Here is a 22,305-nt window from a genome sequence, read left to right on the forward strand (position 1 = left end):
GCACACTGTTGACTCATATCCAGCTTCTCATCCACTGTAACCCCTAGGTCCTTTTCTGCAGAGCTGCTGCCAAGCCATTCGGTCCCTAGTCTGTAGCGGTGCATGGGATTGTTCCGTCCTAAGTGCAGGACTCTACACTTGTCCTTTTTGAACCTCATCAGATTTCTTTTGGGCCAATCCTCTAATTTGTCTAGGTCCCTCTGTTTTTGGATATATGCTAGTGGTTTGGGGGCTTTGCCGAAACTGCCGGGTTTTCTGCTCCTTAATTTGTTGACTTTGAGTTTTGTTCACGTAACCGCACTTGGCAGTGGTCGCGTTTTCACTTTGTAAATGCTTTAATTTAAATTAACGGCTGGATTTTCTTACCCACTGAAAGCAATTTCTGAACAGGCCCACAATCAAATCAGTTATCTGGCCTGCAGGAAACAGGGAGCAAAGCTTTGGAAATGGAACTGGGGCCTCGCCAGAACGCTGGGTCTGCTGAGCAAATTCTGATTCAAACGTTGCAAGTCAGCCGCGCCCAGAACCGCTGATCTTGAAAGTCGCGCCCTTTTTAGGGGTGTTAGGAACTGAATACAATTCTGTAATCTGCTTCGTTTTTATGCTGATATAATAGTCTGGATGGGGTCGTTTACCGAAATAGCTCTGCCAGTTCAACCCATAATGTGGACACAGTTATACCAGTAAAAAGGTGCTTTATATCAGTGCAACGTATTCCCCTTCCTCTACAGGAATAAGCTCTAAGATTTTATATCAGTGTAACTGTACTAGGGAGGTTAGATTGTTTTAACTACACTGGTATAGTTAATCTGGTACATCTTTTGTGATTTTAATTCAGGGCTCAATCCAACCACCATTAACGTCAGTGAAAGGCTTCCATTGACTCTGAGAGTAGGATCAGGCCATTGGTTTCCTTGGGGCTGCTTAAGGCACAAGGTTCTACTCACACGCATGGCAGAATCAAGCTCTTAGTGACGCAATGCCATCTCTAATTATAAACAGACTTCCCACGTGCAGTCTAATCTCACTAATTTGCATTTAGGAGGGGTGCAGGGCCATTAATATTGTGAATGACTCTTTTCCGAATAAAGGGGTAAGTGAAAAAACAGCAGGCCAAGTGGAGTTACACCAGCGTTGAGTTTTCCCCACTTACAGCCAGCGTGTCGGAGAACATTACCGCGCTAATTTAGTTGGACAGCAGTAGTTCAGTCTTATGTTAATAACTCATCATGTCGCAGTCGGTGTCCTGTGATATGTCCTGTAAAGCTAATAAGGTCTCAGCAATCAGAGACCTCCCTTCGGCTCTCCATTCCGCAAGCTCTGCTGGGAAGTGCAGATGAAATTTGTTGTGCAAATTATGCAGCGTGTGGATTAGCAAAGGGAGAATCTGCTGCAATTTGCCATTCATTAAGTGTTGCAAATCCATCAGCTTTTGCAAGTGGCTCTTCGTGCCCTGTTGTGGCTACCAGGCTGTTGGATGAAGTCATGTGGCTTGTGCTGCTTTGGAGCCCTCTGCCGGCATCTGCACATGATCTGGGGTTCTACCTCCATTCAGATCCTTCGTGAAAGAGCGGATCTGTTCTTAACGTCTGTGAGCGGCGCGTAGAAGGGGGACAAAGGTAAACAGATGTTTGCTCTGGTGTTATTGTGCCCGTTTTCTGCCCTAGTTGCAAGCTGGCATCTCATCTGCTTCTCCCTGCAGCCAAAGCCAGTAGCCACAGCCCGCTCCTTTAAATCCCACTTGCAGAGCTCCCCCAGGGGATTCAGACTGCTGCCATACCTGGGAAGACTGTGCCTATTGTCTGGAATGGAGAAATCCAATTTGTTCCTGCAAGTGTGGGTGCCAATCACTGGCAGAGAATGTTCTCTCCTGGTCAGTCTCAGACAAAATGTGAGGCAGAGAGTCTTGTCTCTGTAGTGAAGCCCTATGCTCAGGGCTGTGGAAATCAGAGGGCTTGGGAGCAAGATATGGGCCTGTGCATCCAGTAGCCACTGGTCCCACAGACTGGGTTTGACAACAGTTAGTTGGGAGCTGGTGTAGTCTACTGGTTAGAGCAGAGGACAAGGAGCCAGGACTCCTGGATTTTATTCCCAGTTGCCGCGGACTGACTGTGGATTTAGTGCAGATGCTGATACCCTCACTCATGATCAGTAATGCTGTACTCCACATGTGGTCTGAGTCATTCCAATACAACACTCAAGGAGGAAAGTCCTGTTCTGTGTGAGGGTGTCTGGATCTGACCCTTGCAGCGTGCAAATGAATTCAGATAAAGTCTGTAAGAGCTGCGGCAGCTCAGTCCCTCTGAAAATCAGTCCCTTTTAACCGCTCTGTGCCTCCATTTCTTGATCATAAAATGGGACGACTAATATCAACCCATCTCTGTAAGGGGCTTTGAGATCCAGGTCTGAAAAGTGCTGTGTGATAACAGCGCAGGGTGATTGCTATGGGTACTGACTGCCACGCCGATAGCGAGGATCTGGAGCCGGTAAAGAACCACGGGAAAGCCAGGTCTTTCCAGGGGCCGACTGGCGATATCGGTGTGGCTTTGGGCGTGTCACTCATTCTTTATTTACAAGTGCCTGCATAACCCTGTCCGTGCTGCATTATGTACATCGGTGCCTTGTAACAATGTACACCAACGGGCTTGCTGTTTCTTTGGCTGTTAGAACACGTGGCTGCGTCACACAGGAAAATTAATAGGGAGGAAACCCCCCTGAAGACTGAGACGTAATAGGTTGTTTTAACAAGTGAATGCCACTAGGGGGCTATTCATTAGTCCCGTCTATTGACACCTGTGAAAGCTTCTCTTCCAATACATGCCGCTCATCCAAATGGATGCTCCATAGGAAACAGCCTGTGGGATTCAAACATGGACTAGCTGGCAGTGAAGGGGCTAATGCTAGTCTGGTTTTGTGTGCCGGGTCTGTGCAAATGTGGCATACACGCTTCCATCCATCTGGTCGTGTACCTGGGAAAGTGGATGTACTGTGGATACTGGCCTGAGGAGGATCTGCCTTTGTGGCATCATTGCTCAGTGAGAAGAGGAGAGGGAGAGCATTGTGCATGGATGAACTCCGTCTCCCGGCACCATATGTCGGCCAGGCCTACTGGCAGCTGCTAGGTGGGCTTTACCATGTGTTTTTATCTCCACACTCTGCCCTGACCTTGTCTCTCTTCACCCACAAAGATGGTCCAGCTGGTTTGCCAAGCCTCCTGCGTACAATCCCACCTTGTCTTAAAGTAGTAGTCACCTCTTATTGGCATACACCTAGGGCGGAGTTGAAATTACAACCACAAAGCCCAAGAATTTAGGGCTGAAATGGGCACATGACTGGGACTAGCACGGCTTGTGTTCTGTCCAGCTTGTGGGGCAGACAGATTCTTCTGTCCCTAATAAATAACCGGGCTGAAAGATGGGAGGGGGCAGTTATAACTGAATCACCAAACCCTCTCCTTCTCCCCCACCCCCACAACCCACCAATGTTTCAAGTTCCTGCATCTCCTAGACATGAATTAATTTTACAAATCCCCAAAACATACTGAGGTTCTATCCACCTCAAACTACCCAAGGTTCACTCATTCTTAGTCATGAGACCAGCTAGACAAGAAGAGACCAGTTGCCACCTAGGCTGGCAACCCATCTCCAGCAGTGGGCAGTGCAGGAAGTTTCAGGGATATGTATACAAGGTCACCTCCTCAAAATGTACCTATTGGTACAATGCCAATAGGTACATTTGGAGGAGGTGACCTTGTATACATACTCTATGGTAGAGGAGGGGAATCCTTCCTGACCCCATCTGGTGATAAACATATGCCCTGAAGCATGTGGCTTGGTAAACCCGGATCATTTTTACTAGTGTAGAGTCACTGCAAATGTTGCTTCCACCCTTAGTGAGTTGAAATTCATTCATGAGCCGTGTCAGAAACAAGCCGTAGGCTAGGCACAGTCAAGCCTTCAGTTATTTGCCTCCGTAATATCCTGAAGCAGCAATTTTCAGCGTTTTGAACTGGTATACGAAGCAAAAGAAGGGCCGTGATGCTTAACCATAGCTCAGCCACTCCATTCACTCCAAAGCCGCTTAATTCCTGCAAATTCTCCTCTGTGTTTTCCAGCCACAATGAAAGACGGAACACGTTCCTGCATCCCGTGACTGGACACATCCCAGAAGAAAACGCAAGATTTGACTTACACTTACAGAAGTAGGTTTGCTTTAGAATGGTGTGTGTGTGAGTGTGAGTGAGTGAACCAGAGGAGAAAAGAACTAATAATACCAAGGAAATATTGAGAGCAAAGACCACAGCAGGGGATCTACGGGTCAGGCATGGTAGGGAGTAGGGGCTTTGCTGTGAGATGAGGGACAGCCTTACTTTGCTATGTATGTATGTGTAGTCTGTGTGTTTGCACAGCATGGGCCTCATCTGTGGAAGTCAATGGAAGGACCCTCTGCTGGTTGCAATTAGCTTCGGCTCCAGCCCTGTGCATATAGGCAAGCACCGTAAGTGTATCAGTCTGTCTTACGTATGGGGCAGGCGCTTAGGCCGTCCTTGCAGAGATCGCTAATAAGCTTCTTTCTCTCCCTTCCCTCTCTGTCTTGATGGCAGCTCTACAGTGGACATGTCCAGCAAAGCAGGTGGGAAGCGACCGGCGACCATCAGCAGCGAATCATCCAACCACACCATGGTGTCAGAGATGCCTCAGGAGCGACCAAACGGCAGGGTGTGTTCATGGAACACTGGGCACTGGCCTGGGACCCTAGGAATCTATTCCCAACCATGCCACTAGTCAGCTGGATCTAAGCTGCCCCTTACACCTAATGTTCTCATTGCCTCTGGACATCTGAAAGGGCCTTTCTTCTTGCTTAATGGGCTGGGGGTAACCAAGCACACCTGCCCTGGCGGATGCCTGCTGGTAAGCAGATGTATTTGGCCTGCTGGAGTCGCTGTGGGCGACCAGAAGCCCCCAGCCCGCACAAAAGGCATTCAGGGAGGGAGATGGGTGTTTAGGCACTGGACTGGCACTCAGGAGATCTAGGTTCATTTCTCAGCTCTGCCACAGACCCTCTGCTTTCGGCCAAGTGGCTTCCCTGCTCTGTGCCTCAGTTTTCCCCTCTGTAAAATGGGGCCAATGATACTGACTCACCTTTGTGAGGTTCTTTGAGATGTGGGAATGAAAAATGCGGCATAGCAGCGAGGTGATTGTCATGCTCCTTCCAAACCAAGGGGAAGTAGCTGGCTGGGATCAGAGCATCAGCAAAGTAAAGACAGCGATTAGGATCCAACCCTATTTTGCAGTATGGAAAAGATAGGCCGAGCTGGGAGCTGGTTGCAAGAAGGAAGCAATTGCAAGCCTGGGACAAGTAGATAAAAGGCTGAGATTTCCCCAGGGGTGATGTGGTAGGTGCACTGGCGGTAAGATGCGGCTCTCCCTCGCTCGCCAGATGGCAGCATTGCATGGCATCCCTCAGCCGCATGCTCAGTGAGCTGCATGGCTGGGTCTTACTATTCCCCGTGGGTTTGCCTGAAAAGCAAACGCCCCCAACAGCTGCTGCTGCCACCCCTGGGAGAGGCTGTTCCACAGCCTGCTAAAGCCGGTGCATTCTGAGAGCCTCCTCTCTCCTTCTCCAAAGGCCTCGCGCCCTTCCCGGAAGGGGATCGCCTTTGGGAAACGCTCCAACTCCATGAAGCGGAACCCCAGTGCCACGGTGACCAAAAGCGGCTGGCTGTTCAAGCAGGTAGCATTCCCCTGGCTGAGCCAGGCATCTCGCAGTGCCACCTTCCTCTGTTGGGACGATGTGGTGACCCTAGGCCCCATGCTGCACTAGGACTGGTGTGGGACTGCATGGGGCATGGCTCTTGGGTGCCCATTCTAGGCACCTGCCAAACTCCCCCCGCCCCGGAGGGTCTCCATGTAAAAGCATGAGGTGTTATGCAGGGCGGGCTGCCCTCTATCTGTCCCAACCTCTCTCCGGTGCATCCCCAGGATCTGGCTGTGACAGCAGGGAGCGCTGCTGCTGGGTGCCTGCCTCATCTGGCCTGCACCTCTCCCCAGTAAATCCCTCTCGCAATGGCTCCTGCAAGCCGTGCAGCTGGGCTCTCTGCCACCCTGCGCCCTCTCCTCAATGGAGCTCATCCCAAGCTCTCCCTGTGATGCACAAGATGCTGCTGCTTCCCCCACTTTCCCCTCTCTCTGCTTTACAAGCAGCTACAGGTCTGGGGCGCCCTCTCACTCGTGCCTCTCTTGCAGGCCAGTTCTGGCGTGAAGCAGTGGAATAAGCGCTGGTTTGTGCTGGTGGATCGCTGCCTCTTCTATTACAAAGGTATGTGGTGGGGCCGAGGTCTAAAGAGCCTTCCCATGGGCCCAGTCCTGATGGGGCAGGGCTGTGGCAGCTCCTGGTGCACTCACAGCCCCAAAGCCAGGTGGCCAGGGTTCAATCTGGGCAGCTGGGGTGGGATCTCAGAGTCCAGCGCCAGGGAAGAAACCCAGTTTGTTTGATGCAGAGTGAGTCCCACCGAGCAGGTGGCTGCAGGGAGAGGGGTGCGGCCAGTCAGAGGAGGAGTTAAAACCCTCCTCTTCAAAGGGAAGGCTCTGCTATTACGAGGAGCTGAGGGAGTGCCGAGCATCTTCCCCCTCAATGGGAGCCATATACAGTTAGCACCTCGCAGGACAGGGCTCGGAGAGAGATTGTACAAGGTGCTCCCAGGGGTGAATGCTGCGGAAGGTAGCTTCGTCCATGCATCCTTAGGTTTGTTTTTCTGTAGCCTTTTCTCTTATAGTATTCAAGGTGGGGGGGAAGGTTGCACGGCCTTCTGGTTAAACACTGTGCAAGGGATCGTGCTTGGTACAAATTCAGCTGTTCCCTTACTCACCTGGCCCAAAGGAGACCAGAAGCTAACCCTGCCTCTCTCTGTGGGGAGCTGTGGGTCTGAATTCCAGAGGTGCTGCTCTTGGCATGCCCCGGTTCTGAATGCTCAAGACTCCGAATCCAGCATCCCTGTGTAAATGATTAACATCCGCAGACAAACCCGTCACCCTTTTGCCTGGACCTCCTAGGGCCAGGTTGGCTTTTCGAGCAACTGTTATCAATGGTGCCAAGAAACAAAGAAGGCATGAGGGACCATACAGCAGCTCCAGGTCCATGGGAAACAGCCGCCCCATGCCATAAAGGAGTGACGGAAGCCAGTCCTGAATTTGGGTGCCAAATCAGTCCCCAACCTTCTCCCCACCCAGCCCTGGCCTCATTCGGGCTGGAACACCCCTCGGTATGGAGATTCACCCCTTCACACAGCCCACACCTTTTGCAACCTTCGCTTTCCAGCAGGCCGCTGGCTCGGCCTAATCCCTGGCAGCAGGTCTGGAGGGCGGGCATGAATAATTAACCAGCCTGTATTGTGAGCTGACACTGATAGGTTTTTGCGGGGGCGGTGGGGAGGGGCAAGAAGAGAACAACAGATGGGCAAATGCGACAGGGAGGAAGCCGGCTTCCACAGGTAGGCTGGCTCCAGTCCAGGTGCGGCGTTCTCAGCGCCCTGGGCTGTGGTCGCTCTCAGGAGCCCAGCTCCCATTTCAGCAGGAGAAGGGAGGGATGCATTCCTAGTCAGAGGCACCTCGGCCACTTCCCTCTCTCCTCGCTCTCCAGCTTTAAAGGGGAGACAGGTCTTGTTAACCACTTGGCATCTCCAAACCGGCCTAAGGAGGGGAACTCCCCTCTCCTTATCTAACTCCCATTTCTCCCCCTGGGTCAATGCAGATGAGAAGGAGGACAGCATCTTGGGCAGCATCCCTCTCCTCAGCTTCCGGGTGGCGGCCATCCAGCCGTCGGACAACATCAGCAGGAAACATACCTTCAAGGTCAGTGTGTGACCGTGACGGCGTCTCGGGGGCAGCATTGCGCTCCCATTCGTTGGCCCGGTTCCCGGAGGCCACAAATGGTCCCGCAGTTTGTAGTGTGACCCTCTCTTCCGAGAACCTAGCTGCCTGGTAGGGCCGGACGTAGGCTGTCTGGTAACAGCAACGCTCAGAGGTCTCTTAGCTTGTGCTCTCCGCTGCCTGTGGTGACCGGCGCTTGGGGGAGGTGAGAGCTGCTGTGGACGGTCGCTAAAGACAGGCATGTACCTGAAGGGGAAGAACGGGCATTAGTGACCTGGTTGCCTGCTGCAAAATGGGGTCCTTGACACACCACTAGGAGTAGTGGCGGTGGAAGCTCTGCCCCAGAGAGAACTTCCGCTGTGTCCTCTCACCATGCTCAGAGCAGGATTAAGGGGTCCAGTTCTTTTAGCCTTCTCGGGCGTGACCCAGCCCTGCCCCTTTTGTCCCTGGCCACACCTGCACCAAGCGGGGTGGGGGGCATATGGCACCCCCACTCTGAGCCACCTGCTTTGCTCAGATGTGAAGAGGACCACATGAGAGGTAAAGCAGAGGGGAATTGGGTCTCTAGGTTTCCTGTCCAATAACGTTTAGCCAGAAAGCAAAGACCAGATCCAAACCAAACTGCCCCATGATTTGGGTAGGGGGCTTGGATTGTAGGAGGAATCCTGCTGCTTCTTCCTCCTCTGAGGCTGTCCCTCTGTCCGTAAGAGAGATGGGTGGAGGAGCTGGCGTGCAGATCCAGACTGGGTTAGAGCCTGTGTGATGGTGAGTGCCTTCAGCCCCTACTGCCTTCAGTGGGCGTTGAGGGTGCTTAGCAGTCTTGCTGCTAATACGGGGTGAAATTGACCCCTGTGCAGAAAGCAGCACAATAATAACACCACCGAGTGCTTTACACCATAGCTCTCAAAGCACTTTACGAAGGAGGTCAGGATCATTACCCCTGTTGTACAGATGGGGTAACTGAGGCACACGGAAGGCAAGTGACTTGCCCAAGGTCATCCAGCAGGCCTGTGGCAGAGCCAAGAACAGAACCCAGGTCTCCTGATGTCCAGTCCAGTGCTCTAGTCACTAGGCCACACTGCCTCTAACTGGAAGCCTTGTGTCAACCACATGGGTTTAAGTGTGTGAGCCTGCTGCACAAGAGTGAATTGCTCCTAGCCGGAGGTGATCAAAGCGTGCTAGTAACCCAATGCCAAGGAGGGGCTTCTCCTTCTTAGCTGACAGCTGTGGTGTCATGAGAGGGTTTTCACAAGACTTCTGCTCAGCCGTTCCCCCTGTTTTGAATTACTCTCCCATTTCAATAAAAACAACAAACATACGTAAGCCAGCGTTGCTATGTGCAGGAGGGCTTCCCCCATCTCCCTTCTCAACTAGTTGAGACGAGTGTTCACACACTCTCTCACACACACACTCTCTCACACACACACGGCAATAAATTGTCATGGTTTAGCACGTAATTAGTTTCTACTTGTCAAACTTCTGTGCTGAGGGACGCAGCTGCGGTGGAGCAGCGACTGAAGCTGTGAAATTCCTGCTGCGCTGTGGGCCAAAGGAGCCGTTTGGTTTCATCCTCCCAAGAACACTTCGTGTTACGCACGCACGCTCATACACGCACAAGCACCGTTGTACACGTGGTACACGTGCAACTCACCTAGACTAGAATAACCTGTACCTTCACATATGCACATTGAAGTTTGCATCCAACCCATGGGCCAAGCACAGACTCAGAGGCTTAATTTTTTTTCACACTTGTACATAGGCATATTCACACTTGCACGAGCACACAGACCAAACACACCTCGCGTGTGAACACACACACACAAACATACTCCCGCACACAAACACCCACTCACTTGCACACGTTTTACGCTCCGCTCTCGCTCAAAGAAAACCCGGCTCGCCCACTGATGCACGCAAACGTACACACAGAAACAAAAATCCGCAAGTCACAAAAACACACTCCTACGCAGAGTGCTTGCACGCACAGTGCCTTGATTCTCTCCAGCTGGGGACAGAGACGCACACAGAGTCTGGATTCTCTGCAGCTGGGGGCAATGCTACACACACAACCTTGATTCTCTCCCGCCTGGGCCGTGCTACGCCCACCCCTCTATTTTGTTTTTATTCTGAGGCATTTTTGGGTGCGCATCACTGGCATATTGTTTGCACATTCACTCCTGCTCCAAACCTTATATTGCAACATTCAGCACAGGGCGAAAGGTCTGCTCCGCCCTCCAGAGCCTGAGCTCCAGTCTCCCTGTCCTATCAGTGGCAATAAAAGAAGAGAGCAAGGGAAGGAGCCTTCAAGAACTGGCAAGTCCTGGGAATGTTTGGGTCATTAATAAAGAATGGATCCTGCCTCCTGAACTCGCTGCCAGTCAGGTTAACCCCTTCAGGGGAACAGAGGGAGCCCGGGTTAGAGAAAACGCGGCTCAGACCCAACGTCAGCCAAGGGAAAAATGAGAGATTTAAGGCTTTATCATTTTTTATTACTCTCCTCAGCCGCCTCCTTCCTGACCCAGGCCAGGGTTTGGGGGAGGTCAGAGAAGCACTTAGTAGCTGGTTTGTGCCCCCACTTACTCTGTGCCGTCCCTTTGGCTTCTGTGGAGCTGCAGCGGCTGGAAGGTGCCACTTGGGCAAAGCACATGCTTACGTCCCATTGACTGCAATAGGACTCAAGCACGTGCCTAGGCCCTGATTCAACAAAGTCTCTGGTGAAGCGGGGCAGGATTTGGGGCCTGGCGGATGCCAGCACTGAGGGCAAAATTAACCTCAGCGCATCACTGGAGCGCCTCTCTAGAGCTTGTCTGGTTCCTAGGGACTGTGCTGAGCCTTGGTGCCACTCATGGAGCGTGCTTACACTCACGTACCCCTTTCCACTGGAGCTGGGTGCAAGGTTCCCATCGACATACAATTCTCTGACCCCAAAACGCCATTTTTCGTTGCAAAAGAAAAATTTTGACCCACATGTGTTTGGGTGACTTTTTTTTTACTGAAAACCATTTTTTTTCTCCTTCCCAAAAAAGCCTGAAAAGCTTTTTTATTTTGTTTTTCACTGAAAAACTGGACGTTTTCATGGGAAATTTGGATAAAAACATCAGTGTTTCAAATTGGAGTAAACTGACATTTTCCAAACAGCGCTGCACAGAGAACCATTTTTCTTATGGACGCCGATATTTCTTAATTCTGTACGGGGCTTAGGGACTCGAATGGCTAGTGCCTTAGAACTAAACTGGTCAGCTAAACAGACAGGCTAACCCAGCGCTGACCATGCCCTCGGCTACCCTCCATCTGCCCTTCTTTGGTGACGGTGCTGCTCCTGCCATGCTCTGCCTGCCTGATGCATCTCCCGGTTGAATTCTCTGCTGGGTGGTTTGACCTGTTCTCTGTGTTTCCTCCTTTCTTCCACGTGAGGATCTCCCCCCTGGAGAGGAGGTTTCTTCCAAGTGCCTGTCTGCAATGCCAGCACACAGCCACCACATAGGTAGTATGCTCCTTCCATTTCCAAATGCATGCCAGAAAGAGAAGGGATGCGGCCGGTCACAGATTGCCCAGCATGCCTTATTCACCCCCACCCGACGAAGGGGGACGAAACACTGGGGTTTATCTCTCTCTCTTGCGGCTCGCATGCTTAGACCTTCCCAGTATAGGGAACTTGGTGGAAAGACCGAGGTTTGTATGAGCCTGGCAGGAAAGATTCCTCTGGGGCTGGGAGCCCTTGACTAGTAACAGCAGTTGGTCAAAAAAAGCTACATATTGCCCCAGGGGGGACGGGTTCGAACATAAGGAAGAATTTTCCATTTTGTTGGAATATTTGGGGTTTTTTGGCAAAACAAATGTCAAAACTGTGGTTTTCAGTCTTTGGGGTTGGTGAGGAGGGAAGGGGAAACCCAGGGAACCAGTGAGAATATTTTGACCAGCTCTGTTCTTATCTTACCATTGCCAGTCATCTCCTTTTTGAGCTCTGAACATCCATGTAGGGGACATGCACTGACATCAGTGGCCAACCTGCAAGATTTGCATCCATATTTGCAAAGAGCATTTGGATCTGGAGTTTGGCTCAGTGTAGCATCTTGCCACTTCCTGGATCTGAACTTCCTTGATGATCAGCTGTTTCAATCGGGGAGGTTTTGATTCAGGCCCGTCTATAGTTGAAGTTGTGAGCTGGATGAGCCTGGATAAATCCATTCCTGGTGGGACATCTTCCTCCAGTTCAGGATTTACCTGTGCCTGCCCCAGGGTAGAGCCTTTATTTGTATGCTGTGATAACTAGCAGATCCTGCTCTGGTGCAGGGTGGGAGTAGTGACAAGACTAGGGAGCGGTAACAGTGATGTGCAGAGCTGGACTCCACCCTTCGGAAGGGATCAGGAGCATATGGAGGTGGGTTTCTCTGTCCAGTTCTGCCCCTGGTCCAAGCCAGAAACCAGAAGTCCTAAAAATGTTCTCCTCACTATTCCTGGTCAGGGTCAGAATTGTGAACTCTTGTTAAATCAGTGCTCCGGTATTGTGCAGTGACTGCCCCAAGCCTTGCAGCATCCCTGGAACAAGCTGTCCTGCTTGGGATCAGTACTGCAGAGTGCTGTAGTATTTTATTTTTAATAAGGGTTCCATGCCAGGAATTCCCAGAGGGGGCCCATTCTGCTGCGGTTTTTCACATCTCAGGGTATGGGGAGAGCTTATGATAAGATGGTGCTCATCTGAACCTGTCCAGATCCTGCCCATCACTAGATATGGGTCTTCCTGAGTCAGTGAATCCAAGAGAAAGAGCCTTGCATTTGCTTTGTGTGTCTTGCTCGAATGGGCTGTCGGGAGACCCCTAGCGATGGCATGTTACCCAAATCTGACCTCTCCCGATGTCCCAGGGCATTGGGTCATTTTCACCCGACTGGCCGGGGGACGGACCTGATGATTTGTTGCGTCTGTGTCCATCTCTCTGACCCTGTGGCGGGGCGTGTGGTGGACTTGGCCCTGGGGGAGAGCTGTCATGGCTTTGCCTACGATTCCAGGCGCCCTCAGCTGGACGACTGACTTCTCTCTTCTTCCTCTGTGTCTGTGCTTCTCTCCCTCCCTGTAGGTGACCGTGTGCTGGGTGGAGGAGGCACTGGGGCGTCACACGCAGTCCCTCTCTCCCCAGGCCGAGCACGCCGGCATCCGAACCTACTTCTTCAGCGCCGAGAACACCGAAGAGCAGGAGTCCTGGATCCAAGCCATGGGCGAGGCTGCCCGGGTGCAGATCCCACCCCCCCAAAGGTCAGCACGACAGGCCCCATACGCTGTGCAACAGTGGCCAAAGACTCTGGGTCTCTTTAGAGAATTGGGGGGAGGGTGTCCTGGCTCAAGTTGGGGGGCACACTGGAGGATACAGTGGCTATTAACTTGGGGGCACAGTTGCTAGGTAACTTGGGGTCCCTTTGGAGATGAGGGGAAGTGGCCATTAACTATGTGGTCCTTTCAGCACTTGGAGGGACAGTGGCTAGAAAACTGAAGTCCTTTGGAGCATGCAGGGTGTGCAGCAATTTGGGGAACGTCAGAGCCAAGAGGGTCAGTAACCATCCACTAGGGGTGCAGGGACTGGATCGGCCCCGCTGTTCTGGGATGATTTGGGCCCAGGGTTGCTGTCCAGCAGGAGGTGACGCTCTGCGTTTCTGTGCCTGGCAGGCGTGAGAAGACGGACTCTGAGAACATCCCCCCCAGCAAGCACCACCACCACCGGACCACCGCTCACCGGGAGCACCCCAAAGCAGACCTGGAAGCCAAGACCAGAGGGGAGGGTGACGGGCGTGGTTCAGAGAAGATTGAAAGGAAGCCAGAAAGGATCGACAGCAAGAAGGAACCCCTGGTGAAAGCCAATGGTATTGTGGGCCAGGAGATGCCATCTGAGCCCAGCAGCCCTTACCCTGAAGCCCCACGGTTTCCGGCGGGGGTGGAGAGGTCCACGCAGCCCAACGGCTGGCAGTACTCTTCCCCCAGCCGCCCCGGCAGCGCCGCCTACCCGCCGCAGGATGGGGAGAGCGTGGTGCACCGGCAGGGCTTTGTGCCACGCACCAACCCGGAGAAGATCGCCCAGAGGAAGAGCTCCATGACGCAGCTGCAGCAGTGGGTGAACCTGCGCCGGGGGGCTGCCCCGCCAGAGGAGCTGAGGAGGTGAGAGGGCTGCATGGTGTGCCGTGCTGGGGTTAACATAAGGGAAAGGGCTGCAGATATTCTCCTCTCCCTGGCTGAGCAGCATTCCCATCCTTCCCAGCTGATGGGTGGGGAGCGTTCCCCGTCCTGTTCTCCATCCACAGGGACGGGGGGAGGGCCAGGAAACCTCCATCCCAAGTGGTACCCCAGTGCCAGCACCAAACTACGTGCTGCTGGGCCTTGCAAACCAATAGGCCTGCCCCCCAGGACTGGGACTAGAGGGCAGTGAGTTTGGAGTGTGGGGAGCAGCAGCATAAGCAAAGGGGGCCAGACGTAGAAGTGATCACAAAGCCTAACTCGCTGCTGCAGCCTGCCCACCGGCATAGGGGAGCAGCTGTGTGCCAGCCATGCCCAGGGGAGGTGGCTAGGCAGAGGGGAAAGTCGTGGCCTAAGGTCTTCCAGGACCTACACTGACTCCAGTTAGTTTCTTAAGGCGGCTGTGTGGGCCCCTGCTCTGAGATCCAAAGGCTGGTGCAGTGGGGAGCAGCGCCGTGTCAGAGTTCTAGCAGATTGCCCTCCGGATGGGGTCCAGAGGTCTGCCCCATCGCTGGCAGGGGATGCCGCACTGCTCAGCACCTTGGGCATCCCTCGCAAGATCTGCCCTGCTAGCAGGTGGCAGGTGGGCACTGGCCCGTCAGCGCAGTCCGAGGTCGTGGCTTTCCCATGGGGAAAAGCCTGCAGAGCCAGATGGCGTTGAGGCGCTGGATCCAGGTTTTACGATTCTCTCTCTTCCTTCCTTCCTTCCTTCCTTGCGGGGTTGTAGCCCCACCAGGTTTTTCCCGATGTCTCGAAGGGTCCCTGACTACTACGCCCCTTACTCGCCCCAGTACCCTGAGGATTACCAGTACTACCCACCCGGCGTGCGCCCCGACAGCATCTGCTCCATGCCCGCCTACGAGCGGGTGAGCCCACAGTGGGCTGTGGAGGACAAGCGCCACTCCTTCCGCAATGGAGGCCCCTACCAGCTGCGTGAGTGGAAGGAGCACCCAGGTTACGGCAGGCAGGACGTCCCCATCTGGATCCCCGGCTCTGGCCGGCAGCCCGTTTATTACGACGAGATGGATGCTGCGTCAGACTCCCTGCGGAGGATGTCCCTTCAGCCCCGCTCCAGGTCCGTGCCCCGTTCGCCCAGCCAGGGCACCTACAACAGGGCTAGGATGTACTCCCCGGTCAGGTCGCCCAGCACCCGCTTTGAGAGGATGCCATCCAGGAGCGAGGAGATCTATGCTGACCCCACGGCCTACATGATGAGGCGATCGGTCAGTTCCCCAAAGGTAAATGCCTGCCCTTTAGAGGAACAGCAAGGGGGACTGCAGGTCAGGATCGAGGGGCATTCGCAGAGCTGGATGGGGGGAGCCCAGGTCTGGAATAACAATGGTCTGCAGGTCCAGATTGCAAGCTCAACTTGCACCCCCGCTTGCACTGTCCCTGGCTCAGGGTGGGGGAGTTAGTTTCTCTCCTTCATGACTGCTCTGCTTGTGCCAGATGTCCTTAGACCAGGGCGCTGGCCTTCAGAGCTTCCTCCTGGCCTACCTCCTCTGCCTCCCCGTGAAGATACCCTGCAAGGTTATTTGTGTTTGTTTCCTTCCTGCTTCTCCTCGTAAGATGAGCAAAGAGGGCAAGCCTGTGTTAGCGTGCCAGGGCAGGGGATACAGCGGGGAGAGATGGCAATGCTCTCAGGGGCACAGGGTAATTCTGTTATCTGAGCCATTAGTGGCTTGAGGAGCCCCCTCTGGGTTTCCCTGACAGTAAGCGCAGGGGTCTCGGAGCTGTGACAGCGCAAGGGAACACTGGCTGAGCTGTTGTGCAGCCAGAGCTAGAGATGGGCCCGACCCAAAACCTGGATCCAAACACCCCCGTACTGTAGACCTGGGATCTGTGTCTGAACTCAGACCCACTTGTAGCCAGAACCCTTTTTCCTTTCCTGCCCCCTTCCCCACTAGAAAATCTCCTCCTAAGGAGTGGGAGCTGTCCATAAGGCAAACAACTTGGAGCCAAGTGAGTTGGGTTCTGCTCCCATCTCTGCGAGTGGCTCACTGTGTGATCTTGGGCATGCAAGCTCACTACCTCAGCTTCTCCATCCCTAAAATGGGCATAATTTAAACTGAGCGAGCTGAGATCCAACTGCACAGTGTGAGCGACCACAGTCAGTTTGTGGAGTGGTATAAACATCTCACATGTCTTGTGGGGGGGGGTCTCTTCTTTTCTTAGTATGATTATCTGGGTGACAGGAGGCCTGTCCCTGCGGGAATGTATCCCTACAACTACCCGGCGTCCCCTACAGTCCACGACAAAATGGTATGTGCTGTCGGTGTCCGGGCGTTTTGTTGCTGACCTTGTCTCTCCTGAGCTGGTTTCTAGCCAGCGGAGCTCACGGGAGCTGCTGGAGTCAGGGATAAAGGAAGTGATACTGAGATGCCTGCTTTGCTGGCGTGGGGCCGGAAGTTTAGAGCTTCCTGAGATCGCGAGTGTGTCCAGCCAAGGGACATGTGTGGCAGCTGGGGTGTATTTCCCTTTCCTCTCTATTCATTGCACCGGACACCCTGTGAGTCCTGCTGCCTGGATGTGCAGGGAGCATAGCTGGGACTCAGACTAGACTGACTTCTCATCCGCGGGGCGGGAGGCTGGGTAGTGGGGTGCATCCATTCTCGGAAGACTGAGGAGGAAACCGATCTGCTCTGAGTCCTTTGCAAAGATTTGAAGGGGATGCACCATCTGGCAGCGGGGGTGCCATTCGGGGCTGGGTCCAGTGAACACCATATGGAAATGCGCTCCCACCTTTCCCCACCTTGTCCACTGCAGAGTGGCGTACTCACTGTGGAGCGGAGGGTATTGGAAGGTGGGCATGTGTTACCCTGGGGGTACTTGCCTACCCTAGGACTCATCACTCTGACGCCCCTCAAGGGGTAACGAAGGTGCACAAATGTTTGGAAATCCCGGTATCCTATCACCTTGCTGTAGGGCTTTCAGCCGGGGGGTTGGGGAAGGGGGGTGTGGATGCGAAGGATGGATCGAGCCCTCCATTTCCTCTTTCTCTTCCATTCCCCAGTTTTGGCTTCAATAGCTGCTTTTCTTTTCCCAACCAGCCTTAGCTTTGCTTTTTGATTTGGGTCTTATAATAGGTCAGGGGGCAGCAGCCAGAATCCACTTGACTGGGCTGGAACCTCCAGCCTGGGACTTAACTGCTCTGTGCCAGGGCCTTGATCTTTCTGACCTGATCTTTTAACTGGGGAGCAGTGGGTAGACCCCAGACCGGGATTTAGACGCCTCACGGAACGGACTTGAGCCGCACACCCCTGCTGCACGCAGCTTCTCCCCCTCACTACTCCTGTCTTGTTGCCTAGCTATGCACACAGGGTTTCAGTCTGATCGGTAAATGCATGTGGCTGAGCTGGAAAGGTGTGACTGGAATCCTGCTGCCATTGATTCCATTGAGCCGATCCAGGAACCATGTCAAAAAGCTCCATTCCCAACTTCCCATGCTGCAGGGCAAAGGGGCAGGGAAAGCAACGAGCAGTGGGGTGTGGCAGCTCGTTAGAGGAGCTGCTGGCTCTGCCAGCTCCCCTCACATGGAGCAAGAGGCACTAATGGCAATAATGCAGGAGCCCTAGCCGTGTGGAAGCTCCCAGCTGCTGCAGACCCAGCCTCTCCTAGCAGAAGGCGATGCAATGCTGGCTGTCGGGGAGCTCCTAGCTGCTTTGAACCCAGCCTCTCCCTGCCGGAGGTGCTCTGGGAAATGGGGAAGGAGCATTGGCTGTAGGGGAGCATTCACTGCAGTCCCAGCCCGACCCAGCAGGAGGCGCTCTAGGGAATGGAGCAGGAGCACGGGCTGTGAGGACGCTCCCAGCAGGAGCCCCTGCCAGGAGCACAGACAGAGCTCTTGAAAAGGCTGCTCGTGCTAAAGCACACACCGCCAGTCCTGTGTTCGGGGCTGCTTCGCCGCAGGAGGCAGTACTTGGCCTCCCAGCCCGAGAGCTCTTTGCCTTTCTGCAGCCTTCACCTAACCGCTTTGCTTCTTCTTTGTGTGTTTGTTTGTGTTTCCGTTTTTGCTGCATGTCTGTTGGCTCCTGATAGGATGAACTTTTAGACCTTCAGTTGCAAAGAAACCTAGAATATTTGGACCAGCAGGTAGGCAGAGCTGGCCGCGAACGTCACGCTGCTCATGTCCCCTCCTGCCTCCGTCACTGCGCCATGTCCCCTCTGCCTTCAGTACAGTGTCATTCCCTGCCCCTTCCCTGAACATCCATTCTGCAGCCTTTCTTGGCAGCCCGGCAGCATAAGCCATCTTTGGTTTGCTTCCTCCATTCTTCCCTTCTCCAGGGTCACCCATCACTTGGCTGGACAAATGCCTTCTGTGCGTCAAATGACTGCAAGGTACCACACCAGAGTCAGCGGTGCAATGAATATGTGTTTATTGAATGCCCCTTCACGCTGGTGCGAATCAGGAGTAACTTGGGTTGGGTCACTGGAGATTGGCTGGGGCGAGTGGGAGGAGAACGTGGCCTGTCCAGATGTGATTGGATCAGAAAATGGGTGCGTATGTAAATGTAAATTTCACCAGTCTGGGGCCTGGATTCTCCTCGCACACCCATGTGTCACTAATAAAACTGTACTGATTCCAGTGGGCTCATTCCTGATTTGCACCAGCGTAAGTGAGAGCAGAATCTGGCAGCAGACCAGCACAGATTATGCTAATGTGGGACCAGATTCCATCCCACCTCACTCATCCGAGTTCCTTACTCTTCTGGGAGCCTGTCGATTGGTACAGCATGACTCAGTGGAAGGAAGGGGAGCAGAAACTGGTGCTCAGGTTCTCCACCTGCTCTGGGTCACCACTGAATATGGTGCAGTGAATTCTCCGGGAGCCGTGCATCTGCTTACGCTGAGTCTGATTGAGTGTACGGAGGTGGCAGATCATGGAGTGCTGGGGGTGGGAGGCAGGTAGTTTTCTGGGATGCGGCAGCAGACTGTTTTCGCACACGATACCATGAGGAGGGGACAGCCAGGACCCAGCAGATTCAGGGCCCAGCAGAAATTGGAGATAATTGTTAAGAAATTCAATAGCATAAAAACCAGTTCCCTCTCATAGGTGAGAGACTTGATGCAGGTCTTGTGGAAGCATCATGCGGTTCTGATACAAGAACTGCCCTGGACAAGCATCCCCCAAGCCAACCCTCCACTGCATGCGAGGGTGTGTTTGAGGCAGGTTGTAAACTCCACATCGTCCTAGGAGTAGGAAAGCCTTTTGGGGAACATCTGCAGGAGCATTGAGATGAAAATTACAGACGAGGCGTGAGATTAAAAAGGGAAAGAAAAAGAAATTCCCCAGGCAAGTGCTGCAGCCTGATGTTTGCCTGCAGAAGTCTGTATTTTCAATAGGGAAGCTGCTCCAGAGCCAGAGTCATATATGCCCATTGGTAGGGTACTCCCCGAGGTGTGTCTGGCTGGCTTGGAGCAGAGCCAGAGATGAGCGAGGAGAAGGCAGTAAAATAAAAAGCTCTTTAGATTATTTCACAGCCATCAGCAGCAGGGTTTCCTCTCTGAGTTCTTTGAAAATGCTCCCTCAAAGGCCTTCTGTCTCCTCCTTCCCTGCTGCCCTTTGGAGAGACTAATCAAGAGTCCCTTTAAAGCACTGTTTGCTTCTTTATTTTCTCATTCCCTGTTTGTCCGGGAAGCCGGAACGGAACATCTTAAACATGATCCTCAGCTAGTGTTTGCTGACGCAGCGCCATTGGCTTCTCTACAGCTATGCCCAGTGACATCAGTTGAGGATCTGGCCCTTTTTGTGCTAAACTGACCCCTAACCCTGTGTGGTTACTGGTGGAGCATGAAAGGAAAGGGACAATGGCAAGATTTCATGGTGCAGAATTAGATCTCCTAATTGTGGTGTTTGTCTGGTTGTTCGCAATGCTGATTACATGTGGATCCCATCCACCAAAACAAACAAAAACATTAGTGCTGTTTATAATTTTAAAAAGGAAATAAATCCCAGTAGCCAAGTACTAATGACCAACCCTACAATAATAAGCTATCTTGTGCAATCTTCCCACAATACACGCCTATGTGGTGGGTAGCCCGACAGTCAGTCACAAACTGGTGGGTGAAACACTACACTTGCAAACTGGAGTCTACCAAGCTGCCAGTCACTTGAACAAAGCAGTTTGCACAGCCCTGCAATAACGAACCAGGTTATCCTCGCCCTAGGAAGAGGGGGGAAACCCAGCAAGATAAGAGATTTCAATGTTAAGTTTCCAAGGGGTTGTTATGAACAACTGTAAGAATGTCGTCTTAAAGAATCTGGTGCATGTGCTTTTGCTTCCTTTTATTCTATTCAGTGGGATCATCAAGATATCCCCTATCTACGTGTTACCAGCATCATTCTGGGGGCAGTGTTTATTCATTAATATGCTCAGACCAGCAGAGGGCACATTAGAACCCAATTTTTAATATGTAGGTCTGACATAAATGGTGTCTTTGTTTATCTTTTTATTTCACAATTAAGACTGTTTTTTTTTTTAATTTTTTTAAAGGAATATGTAGAATCCTGAGACTCTTGCTCCCCAGATAATAACACTCTTGGGGGGAGGGATAGCTCAGTGGTTTGAGCATTGGCTTGCTAAATCCAGGGTTGTGAGTTCAATCCTTGAGGGGGCCATTTAGGGATCTGGGGCAAAAATTCGGGATTAGTCCTGCTTTGAGCAGTGGGTTGGACTAGATGACCTCCTGAGGTCCCTTCCAACCCTGATATTCTATGATTCTTGACAGGCTGAATTTTAGGCCTAAAATTCCTTTCAGCTACTCCTAAATAGATCCAGCGTTGAGATCTGACTCTCTTGGATTCAGTCGGTGTGTCTCAGTGACTGAGTTAGTTTCCATGTAGCAGGGTGCAAAGGCTCGTTTCTGCCTCGCACATCTCAACTCTCCATTCATGCAAGGCCTGGGGCATAGCAAACACTGCAACATAGAGCGAACTCCAGCTCCGAGGGCAGGACGCTTCCTTCTGCAGCACCACCCAACGTGCCATCTCGCCCCCAGGCAGACCACGGACAGTGAGCGACGGGGTGGGAGAAGTTAGTGACATACGTGTGATACAACACAGGCTTTCCTTACCAAGAGACCCTGAAAGATTCCCCGTCGTTCACGTGCCTTGTAACCCTGTGCAGCCTCTCCAGCACTGCAATAATACTGTCGCAGTAGCGTAGATGTTAATGGAAACAAAGCAACTGATCCTGATCTTTGGAACTAGAGCCATGGGCTGCTGTGAGGTCAGACCCTGCTCCCGAGTTCCGATGTAACTCTTCTCTGGGAGCATTCAGCTCAGCAGTGAAAGGAGAACTCTAGTTCCTTCCTTAGCTCAAGGTTCTTGGAGAGAAAGTCCCTGGGCTCCCCCTCTGTTGAGGACCTTGGGGAGTCAGTCTTCTCATGGTGCAAGGAATAGCTGCAGACCATGAAGTCTTGTGCAGCCATGGGGGGCATGAGGTTCACAGCATGGGGAAGGAAGTACGCCTGCAGCCTCCTGTCTTTGTAGAGCAGAACCGCTGCTTCTCATCACTTTGTGAGAGCAAGGGAATTTTAGTGACCCTGCGGGACACATGCCCTTTGGTCTATCCCCCAGGACTGTGGCTGGTGCCAGGCTTGCCTCTCTGTGGACAGTAGGGTGGCCTTCCAGACCAGCTCACTTCTGACCCATGAAGGTTTTCGCCGTGTCTCCAGAGCTTTGACAGGTGGCCAGGCAGGGAGCCAAGCTGACTTCATAGAAACTGGGCAGCAATGCCCCAGATGTGCCAACCCTGCACGGGGCTGAGCACCTCCTGTGAGGTCCTGTTTGATCCCGGCCCCTGTCGGCTTCCAGCAGAATTGGTGGCACTCAGCACCTTGCAGCATGAGGCCTGAAGAGCCCTGTCCAAAGCCTCCCTAACCGACGCCGAAGATCACCCCGTACTATGTCATGACCGTTAATGCTGGAACCGAGGGAGAATCCATGTCTCTTCTGACGTCTGAAATTTCCTTCCTTGTCTGTCGCAGATGAGTGAGAGCGAAACTTTGATCAGTATGGTGAACAGAATGGTGGAGAACTCCTCCCCTAGGGCCCAGCTGTACATGCAAGTAAGACACCACAGCAGCTCTGCCATCGATAGTGCCATTCCAGCTGCTTTTGCATGGCAGACCCATCGTCCAGCTTCCTCCCACACACGCAGTTCATTCGGGAATGCGCCACCCCCATCTCAGCTCATTGCAATGCCTCACCCGCCT

The 22,305-nt window shown here is 52.9% G+C and overlaps 1 protein-coding gene across 1 annotated transcript in view; it reads left to right on the plus strand.

Moving 5' to 3' along the window:
• The window catches only part of PLEKHA6 (pleckstrin homology domain containing A6), a 134,643-nt gene that overhangs the window by 88,388 nt on the left and 23,950 nt on the right, over positions 1-22,305 (plus strand). The window contains exons 4-11 of the mRNA XM_077839350.1: positions 4,115-4,201; positions 4,604-4,718; positions 5,629-5,733; positions 6,246-6,318; positions 7,750-7,850; positions 13,004-13,155; positions 13,528-14,013; positions 14,816-15,326. Coding sequence (XP_077695476.1) covers positions 4,115-4,201; positions 4,604-4,718; positions 5,629-5,733; positions 6,246-6,318; positions 7,750-7,850; positions 13,004-13,155; positions 13,528-14,013; positions 14,816-15,326 — 1,630 coding nt within the window. The remainder of the gene's footprint in view (positions 1-4,114; positions 4,202-4,603; positions 4,719-5,628; positions 5,734-6,245; positions 6,319-7,749; positions 7,851-13,003; positions 13,156-13,527; positions 14,014-14,815; positions 15,327-22,305) is intronic.

This window comes from Eretmochelys imbricata, chromosome 21, assembly GCF_965152235.1.
Source record: "Eretmochelys imbricata isolate rEreImb1 chromosome 21, rEreImb1.hap1, whole genome shotgun sequence".
NCBI classification, from domain to species: domain Eukaryota; kingdom Metazoa; phylum Chordata; order Testudines; family Cheloniidae; genus Eretmochelys; species Eretmochelys imbricata.